Source organism: Penicillium solitum (genome assembly GCF_028829755.1).
Source record: "Penicillium solitum strain IBT 25940 chromosome Unknown utg000001l_segment0_segment0, whole genome shotgun sequence".
NCBI classification, from domain to species: domain Eukaryota; kingdom Fungi; phylum Ascomycota; class Eurotiomycetes; order Eurotiales; family Aspergillaceae; genus Penicillium; species Penicillium solitum.
The window spans coordinates 6,379,981-6,397,748 of NW_027072121.1; the positions used below are offsets into that span (position 1 = coordinate 6,379,981).

General features: G+C 47.9%; 8 protein-coding genes across 8 annotated transcripts; all 8 read left to right on the forward strand.

The window, feature by feature from the left end:
* The first annotated feature begins 4 nt into the window (after window positions 1-4).
* Window positions 5-1,110, forward strand: N7455_002429 (putative oligosaccharyltransferase subunit ribophorin II). The gene is made up of 3 exons (XM_065604277.1): window positions 5-211; window positions 269-806; window positions 859-1,110. The coding sequence occupies exons 1-3, from the start codon at window positions 66-68 to the stop codon at window positions 1,096-1,098; spliced, it is 924 nt and encodes a 307-aa protein (XP_065462768.1). The 5' UTR covers window positions 5-65; the 3' UTR covers window positions 1,099-1,110.
* A 730-nt stretch (window positions 1,111-1,840) lies between these two features.
* On the forward strand, window positions 1,841-2,572 carry N7455_002430 (uncharacterized protein; the record flags this gene model as incomplete). Its single annotated transcript, XM_040953310.2, has 2 exons — window positions 1,841-2,099; window positions 2,187-2,572. The coding sequence occupies 2 exons, from the start codon at window positions 1,841-1,843 to the stop codon at window positions 2,570-2,572; spliced, it is 645 nt and encodes a 214-aa protein (XP_040816263.2).
* A 1,265-nt stretch (window positions 2,573-3,837) lies between these two features.
* On the forward strand, window positions 3,838-4,617 carry N7455_002431 (FMN-binding negative transcriptional regulator; the record flags this gene model as incomplete). Its single annotated transcript, XM_040953428.2, has 1 exon — window positions 3,838-4,617. The coding sequence occupies one exon, from the start codon at window positions 3,838-3,840 to the stop codon at window positions 4,615-4,617; it is 780 nt and encodes a 259-aa protein (XP_040816223.2).
* Window positions 4,618-6,079: 1,462 nt separating this feature from the next.
* Window positions 6,080-8,816, forward strand: N7455_002432 (uncharacterized protein; the record flags this gene model as incomplete). Its single annotated transcript, XM_040953274.2, has 2 exons — window positions 6,080-6,333; window positions 6,413-8,816. The coding sequence occupies 2 exons, from the start codon at window positions 6,080-6,082 to the stop codon at window positions 8,814-8,816; spliced, it is 2,658 nt and encodes an 885-aa protein (XP_040816192.2).
* Window positions 8,817-10,424: 1,608 nt separating this feature from the next.
* On the forward strand, window positions 10,425-10,983 carry N7455_002433 (uncharacterized protein; the record flags this gene model as incomplete). The annotated part of the gene is made up of 2 exons (XM_065604278.1): window positions 10,425-10,672; window positions 10,855-10,983. The coding sequence occupies exons 1-2, from the start codon at window positions 10,460-10,462 to the stop codon at window positions 10,981-10,983; spliced, it is 342 nt and encodes a 113-aa protein (XP_065462769.1). The 5' UTR covers window positions 10,425-10,459.
* Window positions 10,984-11,587: 604 nt separating this feature from the next.
* Window positions 11,588-12,693, forward strand: N7455_002434 (quinone oxidoreductase family protein; the record flags this gene model as incomplete). Its single annotated transcript, XM_040953454.2, has 3 exons — window positions 11,588-12,357; window positions 12,415-12,589; window positions 12,646-12,693. 3 exons carry the CDS (start codon window positions 11,588-11,590, stop codon window positions 12,691-12,693), a joined length of 993 nt encoding a protein of 330 aa, XP_040816314.2.
* Window positions 12,694-14,143: 1,450 nt separating this feature from the next.
* On the forward strand, window positions 14,144-15,320 carry N7455_002435 (uncharacterized protein; the record flags this gene model as incomplete). The annotated part of the gene is made up of 3 exons (XM_040953455.2): window positions 14,144-14,443; window positions 14,496-14,969; window positions 15,027-15,320. 3 exons carry the CDS (start codon window positions 14,144-14,146, stop codon window positions 15,318-15,320), a joined length of 1,068 nt encoding a protein of 355 aa, XP_040816231.2.
* Window positions 15,321-16,277: 957 nt separating this feature from the next.
* On the forward strand, window positions 16,278-17,705 carry N7455_002436 (uncharacterized protein; the record flags this gene model as incomplete). Its single annotated transcript, XM_040953282.2, has 1 exon — window positions 16,278-17,705. The coding sequence occupies one exon, from the start codon at window positions 16,278-16,280 to the stop codon at window positions 17,703-17,705; it is 1,428 nt and encodes a 475-aa protein (XP_040816184.2).
* Window positions 17,706-17,768: the final 63 nt, after the last annotated feature.

Genomic DNA, 17,768 nt, shown 5'->3' on the forward strand with positions numbered 1-17,768 from the left:
ATCTCCCCGAGCTCTCTACAGCTGTTTTCTGTTATTTCGGTTTTCTTTTAGTTATTTCTTTCACAATGCATCTGTGGCAGGCCACCGTTCCATTCTGCCTGTTGGCTGCAGCTGCCTTGCCTGGCGCTGCTGCCACAGCTTGGGGCTTTACTGATGCCACCGTGGCCGTTCAAGCAAAAGGTGCTGGTGTCAATGGAGGTTTCAAGGAACAGTATGCATTTTGACTCAAATACAGGGTACATGAAACTAATCAACACATCCAAAATAGATTTACTGCATCCAAGCCGCTCTCCAAACCCATCTCCCTTTTCGGTGCCGATACCCTACGCGTCACCTTGACAGCCCAGGAAGACAGCTCTGCAAAGCGGCCAGACCAAGCTTTCCTTTTGCTCAAGGATGCTCAGACTGGATTGGATATCTCTTACCCTTTCAGTGTGAAGGATAATGGCAAGTCAAGAGTCGAATTGGTATGCAACCCCTGCAAACGACTTTCCGCGGCGCAGCTAACAAATGCTCTCCAGACCCAAAAAGACCTGCCGATTCAATTCCTTTCCCTGTCCGGTCCGGTTGATGCGCATATCGTCATTGGTGGGTTCGGAAGCTCTGTTGCCTACGACAGCTCTGTGTTCAAGTTGTCGATCGATCATAACCCCGAAGAGGCCGTGCCGACCGTTGAGAGTGAGCGATACGGCAAAAAGCCCGAGATCCACCATATCTTCAAGGATTCTGCGTCTAGCCCACCAATTGTCATCACCCTGACATTTGTCGCCATGGTCGGCGCTGCTATTCCTGCTCTTGCTGGCTTGGTAAGTTGATTTCATTGCTGCGCAAACGACGTTGCTTACAGATTGTCTCTAGTGGCTCTTCCTCGGCGCCAACATTAACCACCTTCCCACCGCATTGAAGTCCGCCCCTCTCTCGCACGCCGTCTTCCTCGGATCTTTGATCGCATTTGAGGGGATCTTCTTCCTCTACTACACATCGTGGAACTTGTTCCAGATCCTTCCCGCGATGGCTATTGTCGGTGCGATCGCATTCGTCAGTGGTAGCCGTGCGTTGGGTGAAGTGCAGGGCCGGCGCCTTGCTGGTCTCCGGTAAACTACATAAATTTATCTGCCGTGGTCCTGTTGTACTCTCACGGTGGTCCCAAACTGCCGTGTGGTCTTGGGTTCCGGTGGTATTGTATCTTAACTGTGGTGGTACCTAGCATGTTTTTTACAAAATAACAGGGTTTCCACTGAAATTTCACGAAAGTTCCACTGATCTTCAATTGTGATCATCTCCCTACACATTGTCTGTAATACGGGTGGGTGGTTGGAGCTCCCCAGATACACAGCCGCGCCTACATATACTTCCTATCGACTTCATTTTAGCATTCGGCTTCAGCTTCACATGTTAGCTATATTGTATTGCTATACATCAGTCAATCTCGCTAGATAATTTATACTCCTAAGGGGGTTGTTTGTTGATTATGTATTTTTGACGTCACAATGTAGGGCGGGACTAGATTGCTTACCGCTTTATTTACCGCCTACCCAGGATGGTATGCATAAGCATTCCTGCCTCGGAGATCAGGCCTTTATTTCAACTCACACTGTACGTAAAGAGTGCTTGTCCAATATCCTTGAGAATTTATATCATCTTTAGGTATTTTTACACCTTGCAAAAGTATTAGTTCGTGTGATTCGTATACTCCGGTGCCAAAATGTCTTGACTGTTCTGCTGACAAAAGACCCGAACGTTCAGATCGAATGCCAAGGCGACTTCGGGACCTCCGCTCAAAGCTCCGCAAAAAACGCCTTCAACCAACACTTCCGAATTCCACAGCTCATCATTCTAAATGGGTTCTGCTGCATCAAAGCCCGTTAAGTCGGCAGCTGGCGCAGCCTCACGGCGCCAATACCCCAAGCAGCCAGCTCCTCCACCGAGAGGCCCGCGCAAAGCTCCGAAAGAAACCAAAGCAGCGTCTGCGCCTTCACCTACTCCCACACCCAAGCCTAAGCCCCAGGCTAGTCCCTCGACCCCTCGCGCACCCACAGCTCCCTCTCAAGGTCCAACATACCACTCAAAGGAGCAAGCATCCAGCGTGAAGTCTGATGGTACGTACACTCGCCAGCGATTCTTTAAGTCTCTTCCATGCAACACATGGAAGACCCGGAAAACAACACTTGCTAATGACTTTCCAGCCATCGACATGGACGGTCGAGACCCCGATTTCGCCGCTTCCCTCCGATCAATAGGCCCCGTCAACCCATCACCTACATTCTCAAACTCAAGCACCTTTAACCGCCCCGGCTCAATGCAAACTGTCTTTCCGCATGCTTCCAACCCGGCACTGCTAGTCGTCACTGCTAGACAACGTCTCACGGAGGCCGCGGAAAAAGAAGCTGAACACTTCGGTCATGCGGGTCACCCCGGGAGATCGTTCCTGGATGCCCTGACTATCCAACAGGTATTGACAATGCGTGATAAGCAGGGTATGCGTCGTGGTGATATTGAACGGTTCCTTGGAATGAAGAAGGGTGTTTTGGAGCGGTTAGGGAAGGATGAGATTGTGTCGCGTATTACGTGATATTAGTTCTCTGCCCAGGTGAGCTCTGTTGTTTAGCGGTTTTCCCCCCAAAATATCATCCGGTGTGTTTGGTGCATTTTGGATTATTGGTTGGCGTCATTTTTTCTGTTTTTGTGCACGTTTTGTATAGTAACCCGGTTCAGTCATCCCTACTCATGATAATATCAAATTCTTTGGTCAGAGCTGCTATGAATTTCTCCTTTGGTCTTTCATCCATTGGCCTAAAAGATGGATAGTTACTAATATCGCAGGGAACTCGAGAGATACATGACCCAATGGTCATACATGACCGTATACCCAGTTAGAGCCCCCGAGCATTATTGTCGTTAGCCTGCCATCCACTTCCATTTTCGATATATCATACCCCGAAGCTCAAAGTTTACCCTCAGTTATGTCGCATTAGAAGGATCCTAGGCCTCGAGACACTGGCTATCATGGAAGCATCGGCTACAGACATATCTGACACTTGCGTGGTTCAAGACGCTCGCTTTCACTCGCTGCGGGCGGCATTAAACAGTCTTGCCAAGGAAAAGGAAATGATGGAACAGTTGTAATATTACAAGGGGCTCACGCCGGGGGTCAGTCGTCTATCACATCTGCGTCTTTTGCAGGCAAATCCAGGACGGCACGAATTCTGAGAATGCAGCCCAACAAGTTCCACCTTGACGGCGTGTCCGTCGCGCAGCATGGGGTAGACTCTATGAACGGGGTGGGGCCACAAATCTAGTTGCCCAAGGAGTTCGGATTGCATGTCAGCGTTCAGGTCCTGTCGAACCCCAACACCAAATTCCCCTCTTTGGCAAATATGGCGACGTAACGCTTGAGACGTGACTGATCGAGGCGTTTGACCCGTGGCGGGAATTGAGCTGTTTACTCCGTTGGGTTATGAATTCAGCTTGCAAATAGAATGTATCTCAATGTTGCGAGTATACTCCGTAGATGAAATTATATCCACAACTGACAGAACAGGCAATTCTTTTGAGTTAGAACCTTAAGTTGTGATTTCCTGGGTTTATCAGGGAAGAGTGGGTCCCAGGGGTGATACTTCGGTGCCGACTACCAATCACACAACACAGAGACACGATGACAGCCCTCAGGGTGGAGGAGTCAGTGAGATGCGATCTAAATCACGCCCTATGCTATGACTGATATTGATGAACTCCCACATATTTATAATGTCTTTTTTTCTCTTTTATACGTATTTTAAAAAGGATCATTGAACATACTCGCCTCTAGGTCCTCTCTCCTTGGAAGTCACAGCTACAATGTATCTCCGCGCCGCCCACGCCGAGGGACAACTCCCCGTTCTCCAGCAATTCATCCGCGACAACCCATTGGGAATCCTAACAACGGCGATCAAATCCCCAATCTACTCGTTTATCCAATCAAGCCACATCCCCTTCGTCCTCGATGTACCTCCCTCAACCGAGAACGATGACACAATCCCGACCGGCATCCTGCGCGGCCACATGGCGAAGCAGAACCCACAAGCAAAAGCCCTGATGGAAGCCCTCGCCGAGCAAAATGCAGCAGGCAATAACAAATCCGAGCTCACGGACGAAGTGTTGATCCTCTTCAACGGCCCACACCACCACTACGTGACACCCAAATTCTACACAGAAACTAAACCAGTTTCCGGCAAGGTCGTCCCGACGTGGAACTACTCCGCCGTGCAGGCCTACGGCAAGATCAGTGTGTACTGCAATTCCAAGGCAGAGGAAACGGGTGCATTTTTGCAGAAACAGATTCAAGATCTGTCGCGACAGTCTGAGGAGGGCATTATGGGGTATACTGGGGGTGATAAGAAGAGCGCGTGGAATGTCTCCGATGCGCCGGCTAATTATGTGGAGCTTTTGAAGAAGAATATCATTGGCATTGAGATTCGGGTTGAGCGGTTGCAGGGGAAGTTTAAGATGAGTCAGGAAATGGGCGAGGGGGATCGGGAGGGGGTTGTGAAGGGGTTCGAGGAGTTGGGGTCGGATGTTGGGAGGGGCATTGCTGATTGTGTGAAGGAGCGTTCTGCCTTGAAGGATCAGCGGAAGTAATTGACCTCGGGGGCTATTAGAGAAGATATCTGGCTTTGCACATACACTTGACGTGATGTGATCATGAGGAATGAGAAACATGCATAGATGATAGAGAACCTTTATAGAAAGGTGTTCAATTCAAATGTTGAAGCTTTCAAGATGTAGTTTGTATGTTGTACTTGTAGGCTAGCACAGTTCTGGTGTTGAAGGTCAACCTCGGGATTTGTTTCACTTTTAGCTTTTTAATGTGTCTACCTAAGCCCCCATACAACCACTACCACCCTTAGTGTTGGGGTCTGGGGGCCATATATCGACACTAAAATCAATACGAGGTAGCACTCGGAGTCGAGTCGAATCAGATGATCACACATGTCAAGATCAACATAACTACGGGGTACTCCATACGAGTCGCCATATTAAAGATACAGGTCTGACGTATGGAGTACAACAACCTTGGACAGTCTCCTGTAGGGTCTACTGCCAAGCATATTTAGGCGAAGGCCTGTGCACAGAGTTTCTTACCATATCCCTGTATTATGGGAAAATACGTGTCTAATGTACGGAGTACAACATACATATGGATACATATTGTAGATTTGTAGATGTACAGAAATACACAGTGCGATTGTTTCATGTCCTCTCCACAGATCTCGGAGACACGGGATCTTCAAGATCCGAGGATCGTTTATAATAATAGAAGGGGGCCAACTTTGGAAGTGGGGGGCGGAAACGGGAAATCGGCGCAAATGTTGACTTTTCCCCAGATTTTATGCAACCAAATGCACAGGCGAACGGTCATATTTCCCCTTTTTGAAGAGTAACTCTGGGAAACCTGGGAACCTGGGAACCTTCCTAGATTGGAACGCCTTCGGGAGGTCTAGGATGGTCCATGGTTCGATACAATTGGACCTTGGAATTTAAGGGATTCAATGTTTTTATTGTATTGTATTGTATTATTAGTTTTATGTTTCACCGAAGTAGCGAATCATTTTGGAATAGTGTGATGCAGGGTCCACTCAATGGCTGCACAACCTTGGACAAACTTGGACATAATTAACCTGTACAGCCTCTATGTGTCTCAATTAGGCCCACTTGGGCAATTTGGAGCACTGTTACAGGTTGACAGGATGGCAATCTAATATGGGAAAAGTGGCTCCAGCGACGTAATCAAAAGAAAAATTGAAATAATTAAAAAAAGAAGAGAACTAAGCATTTGGAGTAAATGGGAGCCTCAGGTGAAGCCAAGTCGCGTGCCCAATTTCCTATCGCCTAATTGGCCTTTTTTCTGTTATTTCGTGATATCTAAGAATAAATCGCGGACCCTTTTTTTTCCCTTTCCTCCCGAGCTCTCTCTCTCTCCCTCTCTCTTCTTTCCTGTTGCCTGGGCTGTCATTTACAATTTCAACATTCCTCGAGTCCCCCAACCTCCACTTTCCTTGCCAACTGCGCGATTCTACTGTACAAATGAAATGATTCCAACATGTCCATCTTCGCCCTCTTACCACCTTTGCCGCCCTTCCTTTTCTCGGCACTCGTCGTGAGTGGCCTCGCCTCGAAGGCCTTACATATTGCGCTCCATATTCAGTCCCTACCGTTCCTCTACTTCGTCCTCTATTCACCCACCCTCATTCTACGAGATGTGTTGGTTATCATATTCGCGCGGGTCTTGTTACGCTTCCAAGCGCCAGATAGTCGATGGCAATGGCTCTCAACTGGGTTGGGAGGGGCACTGTCGTATGTTTACCCCCAAATACCGAACACCGAAATGGAGGACAAGGGGAAATTTGCGCAACATAATCTAACACTACTACAGCCTAATCACATGGGGTGCTTCCTCCATCCAGTTCGGATTCTTTATGCAAACCGGTGCCGAGGTCGCCTGGGCAGCTGGTGGTAGCTTCCTGAGCGATCCGGCCGCAATGAAAATCCTCCTCAGCGGTATCTCAACTGTATCCGCTGCGGCCACCATGCTCGGACTAATGTCGTGGTTGCTTCATTCCCATTTGTACAACATCACTGGTCTCGGCTTGCAGGGAATCCGAGACCTGGCAGTGGGGGGATACAAATCGCGTTATACATTGATTTCCCGGCCCAGCAAATCGTGCATGGCCTCGATAAACATCCGGTCGTTCCGTCGCATTATTCCCGCAGTCGCCATCTGCGTGTCGCTCATTTTCTTGGAACTAACTAGGCCCGCTATACCGTATGACCACTTATCCGGAGCCCTGCCGCTAACATTGCTCGATGCTTTCCAAAAAAAGACGGCGACGGTGGAGGGATGTCGCGAGCCCGCCATGCCATTCCCTTTATTCACGGGTGATAATGGGATCTCCGGTCCTCATTTCCAATCAGATTCGACATTTGTGGAACAATGGTCACGAGCCACATGGCTCCCCGAAAACCCACCCCGAGGATTTAGCCGCTGGGATCTCAGCCCGAGTGATCGTGCAGAGAAGGACAATCAATATTCTTTTGTGTGTGCCGGTGATGAGGGCGCATTCTACAATCCGAAAAATGACCCGCTAATGGTTACAAACCTGGGTGGTGAAATTTATGGGCCCCTACAAAAGGCTTTCAAGGAGCACTCCGTTGGGGTCAACCACGTTGTGCTATTAACGCTCGAAAGTGGCCGCAAGGAACTCTTCCCCACCCAGCAGGGCACCCCCTTGTTCGATGGCCTTCTCGCGTCTCATAAGAAGCAGAACATCAATGAGGCAATCGATCGTTTGGTCAACATGACTCCGGTCGCTCAACAGTTGACCGGCGAGTATGCAACCGATAGCAAGGGGAAGAAGCTCGACTTGAGCCACTCTCCGTGGCAGACCCCGCCACAAGAAGGCATGGGTGGACTTAATGTCCGTGGCGCCGTGACGGGTAGCTCCTTGACTTTCAAGAGTGTATTGGGAAGTCACTGTGGTGTGAACCCTTTGCCAGTGGATCTTCTGGAGGAGTCTATGCTCGAAATTTACCAACCGTGCTTGCCACAGATTCTCGATCTGTTCAATCAAGGCAAGTCACAATCGGGGAAGCGCCTCCAGAACTCTTCTTCTGAGGACAAATCCGCGGCTCTCAAGAACCCCTGGAAGTCTGTATTCATGCAGTCAATTACCGATGACTATGACCGTCAGGACGTACTGAACGACAACATGGGATTTAAGCACAAGGTCGTTAAGAGTACTATGCAATCCTCCCACGCGAAACACAGAGCCCAGGGCCAAGAAATCAACTACTTCGGATTTGCGGAGACTGAGCTTCGACCCTATGTGATGGACCTCTTCGAGGAGGCTGCAAACAACAAGACCCGGATGTTCCTTTCGCATGTCACCAGCACAACCCACCATCCCTGGAGCACGCCAGACGACTTCGAGAAAGAACCATACATGAGCGACCAGGGAAACATCAACCACGACCTCATGAACAACTACCTGAATTCCGCCCGGTTCGTCGATATCTGGCTCGGCGACATCATGAACATGCTCGACCAGACCGGCATTGCCAACGAGACTCTAGTCGTCGTCGTTGGAGACCATGGCCAAGCCTTTGGCGAAGATAATAAGGACATGACCGGCACATATGAGAATGGCCACATTAGCAACTTCCGCGTACCCTTGGTTTTCCACCACCCGCACATGCCTCGGGTGGACATCACCGCCAATGCCACCGCCCTCTCTATTGTCCCCACCATCCTGGATCTCCTCGTCCAGTCCAACTCCCTGGACGAGCGCGACTCCGAGATCGCCAATTCCCTCCTCCCTGAGTACCAAGGCCAGTCCCTGATACGTCCTTTCCTCTCTTCTATGGATGAACCACCCCACCGCCGTCACCACCACCACCAACCCCCACCAGATGAGCAGCCAGAACACGAGCGAGAAGACACCCAGCTCGATGCCCGGTCCCACCCAGAGAGCCCGGCCAAGCGCATCGTTTGGAACATGGGGCTAATCAACGCTGGTGGCTCGATGCTCTCCATAATGGCAGCCGATGTCCCATACCGTCTCGTCCTTCCCCTGAAGGAAGGTTTCGAGTACACATTCACTCACCTAGGCGAAGACCCCGGTGAAGCCCACCCCACCAAGGCGTGGACTCTTGAGACCCTCATCAAAGAGGTTAAGCCTAAATTTGGCCGAGAGTCCGCTGATTGGCTCAATGATGCCGAGCTAGTTGGCAAGTGGTGGGTGAGTGAACAAAAACGCATTTGGGGTTACCGTGAAGCCTAGTCATATGGTAGCTCCGCGGAATCATCAAAAAGAATCAAGTCAAAAGTCAGATAAACCGGACCTTTGTGATTGTTCTGGTTTACTTCGCATTGCATTTCTTCCCTTTTTCTTCTGGCTCTGTGTCCGTTTTGCATCTCATGATATCTCCCATATTTGTCTTGGAACCGGCGTTACAACGGAGTTATTTTTTTAATCACGTACTTATGCGTGAATGCTTGAGCTCCCTCATTTCCTTGAAGATATTCCCCCCTATTGTGGCTGGACAGCCCTTTTCTTTTCATATCTCTCATGTGCATCTATATGGCATTGGATGGCACTATTTTTGCTTTTTCTTCTCCGTCCCTTGATGTTAGTCAACCCTGGATTTCGGTAACTGTACTTGCATGGAAACTGGAAGAGATCAAAACATTGTACATAGCACCGAATGACCTTTCGGTATTTTGGAGTGGCATCTTGTTCAAGCGCAATATCGCGCATTGGGTGGTTGAGGATTGGCCAGGTATTTTTACCTCATATGTATAATCTAATGCATTATTCGACTTCACTCGGTTTCCTTGGGACGTTCTTGCATTGTAACCTTAGTAATATAGGGCCAGATGGGTCATTTCTGGGAGTTATGATGTTCTAATCTGCTTTACTTGATTAGGATCATCGCGATCCACCTTGAACGAATGCAGATCCTTATCATTAACCTAAGCTTAACCTACATACATGTAGGGTTCGGCAGGAGCCGCTTGATCCACTGAATTTCTCCCGGGTATCATGTTCGCATGGCATCGTATGGACGAGACTTGGCGGTACCTACATACAATGTAGGTATCCCACTCCGGGGCGTGATCCTGGAATGCTGATGTTAAACTTTGTTTTCGATCCAGTGCTTCCAAGGTTCAATCCTGATGATCTAACTGCATGCCATGCATTTTAGTAAACTAATCATTAGGCTGTTGTCTCCGTCCTCTGCTAACTCGCGTGCAGCCTTGCTATTTCGTTTCCAACTACATACATGTACAGATGATCGGCTGTATTCACGGCCATCTTTGAATGATAAAGAAACAAATCATATAGTCATATAGTCATATGTTAGCGACTTATTATACATAGTAAGAGATTATTGTATACAAATTTCGAAAGACGGCCGTACATACATAGAAGCAAGGATTAAGAAGAGGAAGAAGGTAGGAAATAGAAATGCAGAGAGGGCAACATAATGCTACACAGATCACTTTATAATACTACATACATAATTAGGTAGAAAATACCTACGTACTTGATTTCCTCCGCCACTTCTTGGGGTCCTTTTCCGTTTTAGTGCTCAGACCTTTGCCGCCTTTTGCTCTCACTGAGTAACTATAAATGAGCATTACATAAGCGCTCTGGCCTGCTCAAGCAGTCTGAGCTGAGCCTAGGGGAGCAGCCTGAGTAAGCTGCATCAATAAAATGCAGCTAGAGAACCCTGTGGGTCACTCATAGCGCACATCCTCCACTCCTCATGTATGTCCCTGAGATATTCATAGCTCTTTGAGAGAAACCTTGTTCCTAGGAGCCTTCCATGCGCCACTAGACCCTAGTTGCGTCCTAGGAACTCAACCCATATCCACAACCCCTTAGGTTGCTGCAAGTTCGCTGCCTACAGGTATCCATGCATGATACCCGACCGGACAAGTACTGGTGCAACTACAGCCCAAGTTGCAAAAGCTGCACAGCGCGGCGTGCTTGCTCTATTCGAGGATATTCTAGCTAGTATGCGCACTAGCGAACTCCTGAATGAAGTTGCCTGTCAATTACTTTCCGTCAAAAAGCGATTGGGGAGTATTATAGAGGTAGAGGGTATATTCCCTTACGATATCAAACTTAGTGTTATATATAAAAAATGAACCCTCCGATAATTAATAGACTATTAAACTAATTCTTTATTAGCTTTGATAAGATCACTATCCTAAGAACTCTTTCCGACGTGGAGTAGACCTCTATCTTTTTAAGAGAGAATGAATTATTCTCAGCAGCGATCGATATGAATCAGAAATAACACATGCTATAGGACCGACGACTAGCACTCAAACGTATCGCTCGTGAATCCGAAGAATACGAGATAGGAACGAATACCATACAAATGTTATTAGTAAACTCTTATCTGAGGTCAGTCGCCTACGCAGTGGACAACAGATAGTCCATACCGACGAAGACTAGCTTCATATAGATGCGATCAATGCAATAACCGGTGATCACCAATTCCCGGAACGCGATGAAGCCTTTTATAGGGGCGAATCCCCGATACCCATCCTTTGGCGAACATGAGACACCCTTACCATTCCCTCTAATTTCCTTCCGCCTTACTTCTTTATTGTCTAGTTAGCTGGCCATATCCCCATAGTAAGACAAATTCCCGCGAAATTTCGCAAGTCATAGGTTTAAATTTAATTTTCAGGTAACCGAGTAGTCCAATTGCATGTTTCTGTACCACAGGCTGAAAATATTTCCCGTAAAAATGGAGTCTTTAAGGACCATTGGTTCGTGAATTACCGCGAGGATATGCAGTTAAGTCTAGAAGAGTAAATAAAAAGGCCATCTCTTCCGACGGTTCGGACCCGACGGAACTGATGAGAAATGAAGCGGTAGAATTGTGATAAGTTGTTGAGCATTCCCACCTCATCCTTCTTGTGTATCTTCTTAAGAGCTGTTCTCCACTCACATATCTTCGCATTCACATCACCCCAGTTTCATCAGTTTTCTGAATCTGACCCATTTCCACTCGAATCAACCCAATTCACACCATGTCCGTGCCTTCCACTATGAAGGCCGTTGTGGTCGAGCAGACCGGCGGCCCGGAGGTCCTGCAATTCAAGTCCTCCTACCCAGTCCCAATTGCACAGACGGGACAGTTGCTCGTGCGCAACAAAATCTCCGGCGTGAACTACATAGACACCTACTTCCGAACAGGATTGTACCCCTCCGCCAAACCCGAGGTGCTAGGCCGAGAGGGCGCCGGCATCGTCGCAGCCCTGGGCCCCAATACATCCGGCTTCCAGGTTGGAGATCGAGTTGCCTGGCTAGGTACGGGCGGATACGCCGAGTATACGGCTGTTTCAGCAGCTAAGGCGGCGAAGATCCCCGATGGGGTGAGTGATGAAGATGTTATGGCGTCGTTTTTAAGTGGAATGACGGTTCTCTCGTTCGCGAAAGAGACATACGCTGTGCAAAAGGGTGACTGGGTACTTATTCATGCTGCCGCTGGTGGTGCGGGCTTCTTGATGACGCAGATCCTTAAAGCTATAGGTGCTAAGGTGATTGGTACCGCTGGTAGCGCGGAGAAGTGTGCGCTCGTGAAGAGCTTGGGTGCTGATGTTGTGATCAACTACCGCAGCGAAGAGGGCAAGGACTGGGTCAATAAGGTAAAGGAGGCTACTGGGGGTCGGGGTGTCGATGTCGTGTATGATTCTGTTGGCAAGGATACCTGGGAGGGTAGTCTGGAGGCCGTGAAGCGTAAGGGTACTATTGCCTGGTTTGGCAATGCTAGTGGACCGGTGCCTCCACTTCCTCTTGCGTATGTTAACCTTTTTATGATTTTCGTGTGTGAATAGGGGAGGCTGATTTGAACCAGGAAACTGTCCCCCAAGTGCGTCAAGGTCGCTCGTCCCACTCTCTTCGGGTATATCGAGACACGCGAGGAGTTCGAGTATTATACCAATGAGCTCTTTAGCATGCTCAAGTCGGGTCAGCTCAAGACCAAGATTCACAAGATCTATCCACTGGAAGACATTGCTGAGGTTCACAATGTAGGTTCTCCCTCACTTTGCTTATACTGCACACCCATTAATCACATGTTTTACAGGATCTCGAGGGACGAAGGACAATGGGGAAGGCTCTTCTGAGGCCTTGAACGAGAAAAGGCCCAAAATAGCACACTATGATGAGGTGCTAGACTTCAGACCTAGCATATCAATAATCATGGGTTATTTATGGGGTTTTGGGCCTCTAATCCCCCGCGGAGCCTTAAAACCACTGTCCGAACCCTTGACCTTTTCTTTTTTTCGACCGTTCGGTCACCAGACTAAATAAGACCATTCCATTCTGGCCCGCTCATCCTCATCGTCCGCCTAGGCTCCCTTAAAATGGAGAGCCTTTGGCTTCTTCCGCTTCCGCATCAGGTCATGCAAACCATTGTGTAGAATTAGGTGAGGTGAGGGCAATTTTGATGTTGTCGATAAAGAAGGGGAACATTTGAAGTGAGAGAGCAGAAAAAATATGAAAGAATGAACGACATGCGAAATAGGAAATAGTTAAAGTCTAGCAAACAACTCGAATAACTCTGGGGAAATGCCCAGGTTAATCCATTGCCTCATCTCAATATCAATTATTTACATCTATCACCAGATAGTGCCGGTACTTAATTATACTTCTCAATTAAGAAGTGCGTTTGATAATAAGGCACTATAAGACCCCGAGGCGATCGTACGTCACATTTCTTTCAGGTGATAATAATGCCATTTCTACCTTAGCTTTGAGGCTCTGCATTATATGCCTTGGATTTATTATCTTCTCGTCCTTCTTAGAGCATTCCATAAATTTGCGAATCATCCAGAAAGTCGTAGAAGGTGTGTTCCCTGGGAATAAATCAATAATTATTTCACCAAAAGGCCAGAGAATCAGCGCTTAGTACGAACTTCGTTTCACCCAAATATTGTTAAAATGATTTATCCACCGGAGGGATGCCAATGTTTTGATAATGAGCGTCTGGTCATGAATAATCTCGCCTCCATTGTACGGCAAGACTGTGGCCAACATGCATACCCAAGAAGATAGCGACAGGCGCTCCTTGTCACGCATAATTTCTTCAAGTTAATAAGCTACTTTGCGCCATTAGGTTTTACTCTTTTTGCCACACTTTGTCTTGGGGGATACTGTCATCACAACGGAGTAAAACATTTTAACAGTGCCAACGCCGACGAATTTTACTTACATCATTGGTGGATACAGCGTTCAGTATTTCTATATACGAGACCCTCTGGAAAGGCAATCTACAATGAAAGCTTCATCAAACCATGACTCTTTGTACGCCGCGTCGGGATGGATATGACATCGGATGAGCTATGATTCCGACGGAAGCCGATGCCCTCCGACGGATCAGACACATCCCCAACCAGAATGACGGAACATACCTCATGGGGCTAGAATTTGGTCTCCAGGGAATATGGGGTGCGGGGAGAAGGAGTAAATATTGAGCAATCGGATTGAAGCATTTGATGCTTACAACTTTTGGACATGGAAGTATAAAACATAGACAAGATTCCCCGGAAGAAGGGACAATCAAAAATATTGATTCTCGAAGTATGTCTCAACAATCACAGATCAACGGAGCCAACGGGGCTGGTGGCGTGGATGGCATCAGCGAGCGTACCCGTGCCAAATGGGCCGCCAGTTCCCCAGAGGAAATTGCTACTCATCTTCCTCCAATGCTGGACTTGACCACCGAGAATATCACGGAGAATGTGATGCAAATCAATTCCATGTGCGAGAATCCGCGTATGCGGTACCTCATCACGAAGCTTGTCAAGGCCTCGCATGACTATGTGCGAGATGTCGGCTTGCAATTTGATGAATGGGAACAGGCATGGCAATTCTTGACACGTGTAAGTCTCATGTTGGTCTGTTTTGGGATCTTATAACTAATGGACGAGGTAGGTTGGTCAAATTTCTACCGATGTGCGCCACGAATTAGTCCTGCTGTCTGATATCCTGGGTATCTCTGCTCTCGTTGACTCCCTCTCGTACCCCACGGTGCCCGGCGCGACTGAGTCATCTGTCCTGGGCCCATTCCACGATGAAGAAGCCCATTCGTTCGAGTATGGAGATTCTATCACTATGGAAGGAACCCCTGGTGAGCCGACGATCGTTCGTGGCTTTGTTCGGGACACTGAGGGCAATTCCATTCCTAAGGCGTTGATCGATGTCTGGGAGACGGATGGCAATGGAGTATACGACCTGGAATACGAGAGTAGCAATGATCCCAATTGCCGCGGCAAGATCTTCACAGATCCTAGGGGTCATTATCTTTTCAAATGTGTCAAGCCGGTGGCATATCCTATTTCCAATGATGGACCAGTTGGAGAGCTTCTACGCAAGCTAAACCGACACTGGTACCGTCCTGCTCATATGGTATGTTTGGTTTCTGATAGATCTGCTGGTTTTATTTACTGATGATTCTTCTTCCAGCATTTCATGGTCATGCATCCTGATTACACTAAATTGATCACGGCGCTTTACTCCAGGGATAGTAAATTTGTTGACAGTGATACCGTCTTTGGGGTCAAGAAGAGCTTGATTGTGGACTACAAATGGTCTGAGGATTTGGAGCTAGCTAAGCAGCACAACCTGATCCCAATGGTGAAGACCATTGATGGTCGGGAGTCTAAGGGGTTCTGGCTGCTGGACCGCGACTTTGTTATAGTCAAAAAGAGCACGCCCCCTCCCCGCAAGACCAAGGATGAATCAAGTGACCGATTGTGATTCTGACTCACTTCGGGGCCCCGAAGGAAAGGAATATAGCCATACAACATACTTGGATAGCAATTAGACACAGTTTTCCTTAAATGTTCCAGTTTGATCTCTGAAACCATGAATCCGAAGATGTAAACTCCGGTCCATCAAATAGTAGAAAAAGACGAGAAATTTGCAAATTTACGTAGACTAGTGTGAGCCATTAATTCAATTTATTTGTGGAAACGGTTCAAAATTCTTGCGGATTGGGGTCGCAGTCTGTAGATGTACGGACTTGACACTGATCAACATAGATTGTTGGTCTATTAACTCGGTGATAATCTGATAGTATCCACGAAGGCATATTCTATATCATCTGGAGAGAAACACCTGGTCTTTGAAACCCCCATCTATGATCCAAACGTCTCCGTCGCACTACATCGGCGTTCGTCCGCGATAAAGCCTTCCGACGGAGCAGCATCCCATAGTTGGATACCGGGAACAACTCTCCGGTCAACAAGGTATGTCCTAAGATCTCTTTTTCAAATGCCGTATTTCGATTTGTCATAGAACTTTGGCTTCCGAGGGGAAGCGGCTCACCTCGGAAACGGCTCAAGTATCTCGGTAATTGGATCAGATGTGAGATGATCATTCAAACGAATACGCTATCGATGGGTTTATCGCGACTTCCGACGGGAGACGGGATATAGTAGAAAAGGACCGCAATGACGAATGGGATCAATCCCAGCTATACGGGAGTTTCTTGAAAATGAAGGGAGTATAGAAATTCTATATCAGAATTAACGTTTAATATATAAAAGACCTGGCTTGCCCTATTAGCCCTCTTCATATTTATTTGTGCCATTACCTCTTCATACTAAGTCTTTATTCACAAAGCTGTCACACAACATCTTCGCATGATATACTAGACTTCAACCGCTTCAATATTCGACCCTTCACTGTTGATCCACATCATACACAATAAACATGGACTGGGATCAGAATGCCCTACGATCAAATTTCTGTCATGCTCTTTCGGAGATGTACAAGAGCGAAGTCCCACTCTACGGAGACTTGGTCGACGTGGTCTGGGAAGCAGATAAAAAAGCAGTCCAGGCTAGCCAGAAGCTTGAAGGATCCCAGGGAATCAATCCAGATGATGTCCTGCCATCGCGTCACCGGGTTGAGAGGCACGGAGCTATTCGGCTAGGCACAGCGCACGAGTTGGCCACAATCTGCCGCATGTTTGCCATCATGGGCATGTATCCTGTGGGCTATTACGACCTTAGTCTCGCTGGGTTTCCTATGCATGCCACAGCCTTTCGGCCCACGACCCAAGAGGCTCTGAGTCAGAACCCCTTTCGAGTGTTCACCACTGTGCTCAGGGTGGAATTGTTGACAGAGAGAACGCGGAAGCTGGCACAGAAAGCACTGGGAAACCGGAACATCTTTACCCCCAGACTTGTCGAGCTTTTAAATTGTGCTGAGAAAAGGGGTCACTTGACCCCGGAAGAGTGTACGGAATTTATCACCAATGGTCTGGAGACGTTCCGATGGCATTCAAAAGCGACAGTCAACCTAGAAGAATATCATCTCCTCAAAGCCGAACACCCCCTGATCGCCGACATCGTCTCCTTTCCTAGCTCCCATATCAACCACCTAACGCCCCGTACGGTTGATATTGATCTGGTACAGCATTTAATGCTAGATCGTGGAATGCCCGCTAAGGAGCGTATCGAGGGACCACCCAAACGGATTTGTCCGATTCTTCTACGACAGACGAGCTTTAAGGCGCTTGAGGAAACGGTCTACTTCAGAGACGTGTCTGATACTTTCGTGAAAGGCTCCCACACTGCTCGATTTGGGGAGGTGGAACAACGAGGTTGCGCCCTGACTCGGGAAGGACGCCAACTATACGATGATATACTAAACGGAGTAAATTCGGAAGCTGCAAAGAAATCTCTCAAGGGAACAGATTATGACAAACTCCTGGAACATCGCTTCAATACATTTCCGGACAACTGGTCTGAACTTCATGCTCAAAGCTTGGCATACTTCTCTTACAAGTTGTCATCTTTCGGTGAGACAATGGCTGAGGATCGCACGTCAGTCTCACAACTTGGAGTCTCATCCACAATCTCTTTGAAAGAGCTCGTGCACAAAGGCGTGTTGATCTATGAGCCCCTTACATACGAGGACTTTCTACCATTATCTGCTGGTGGAATCTTTAATTCCAACTTGGGCAGTGCTTCCGAGTTCAACCAACTCATTATGTCTGCGGAACAGGATTTTTCTGGATTTCAGCGGTGCCTCGGAACCCCCATCGCGGATGAATTCCATCTATATTCCGAGATACAGCGGGAGTCTCTAGAGAGTTGTAGGCAGCTACTCAACCTGAGGGAGATTACTGTTTAATATGATTCGTTGGTTTACTTTCAATGCAGCTTGTATATCTAACACTTTGGGGGAAAATTGGTT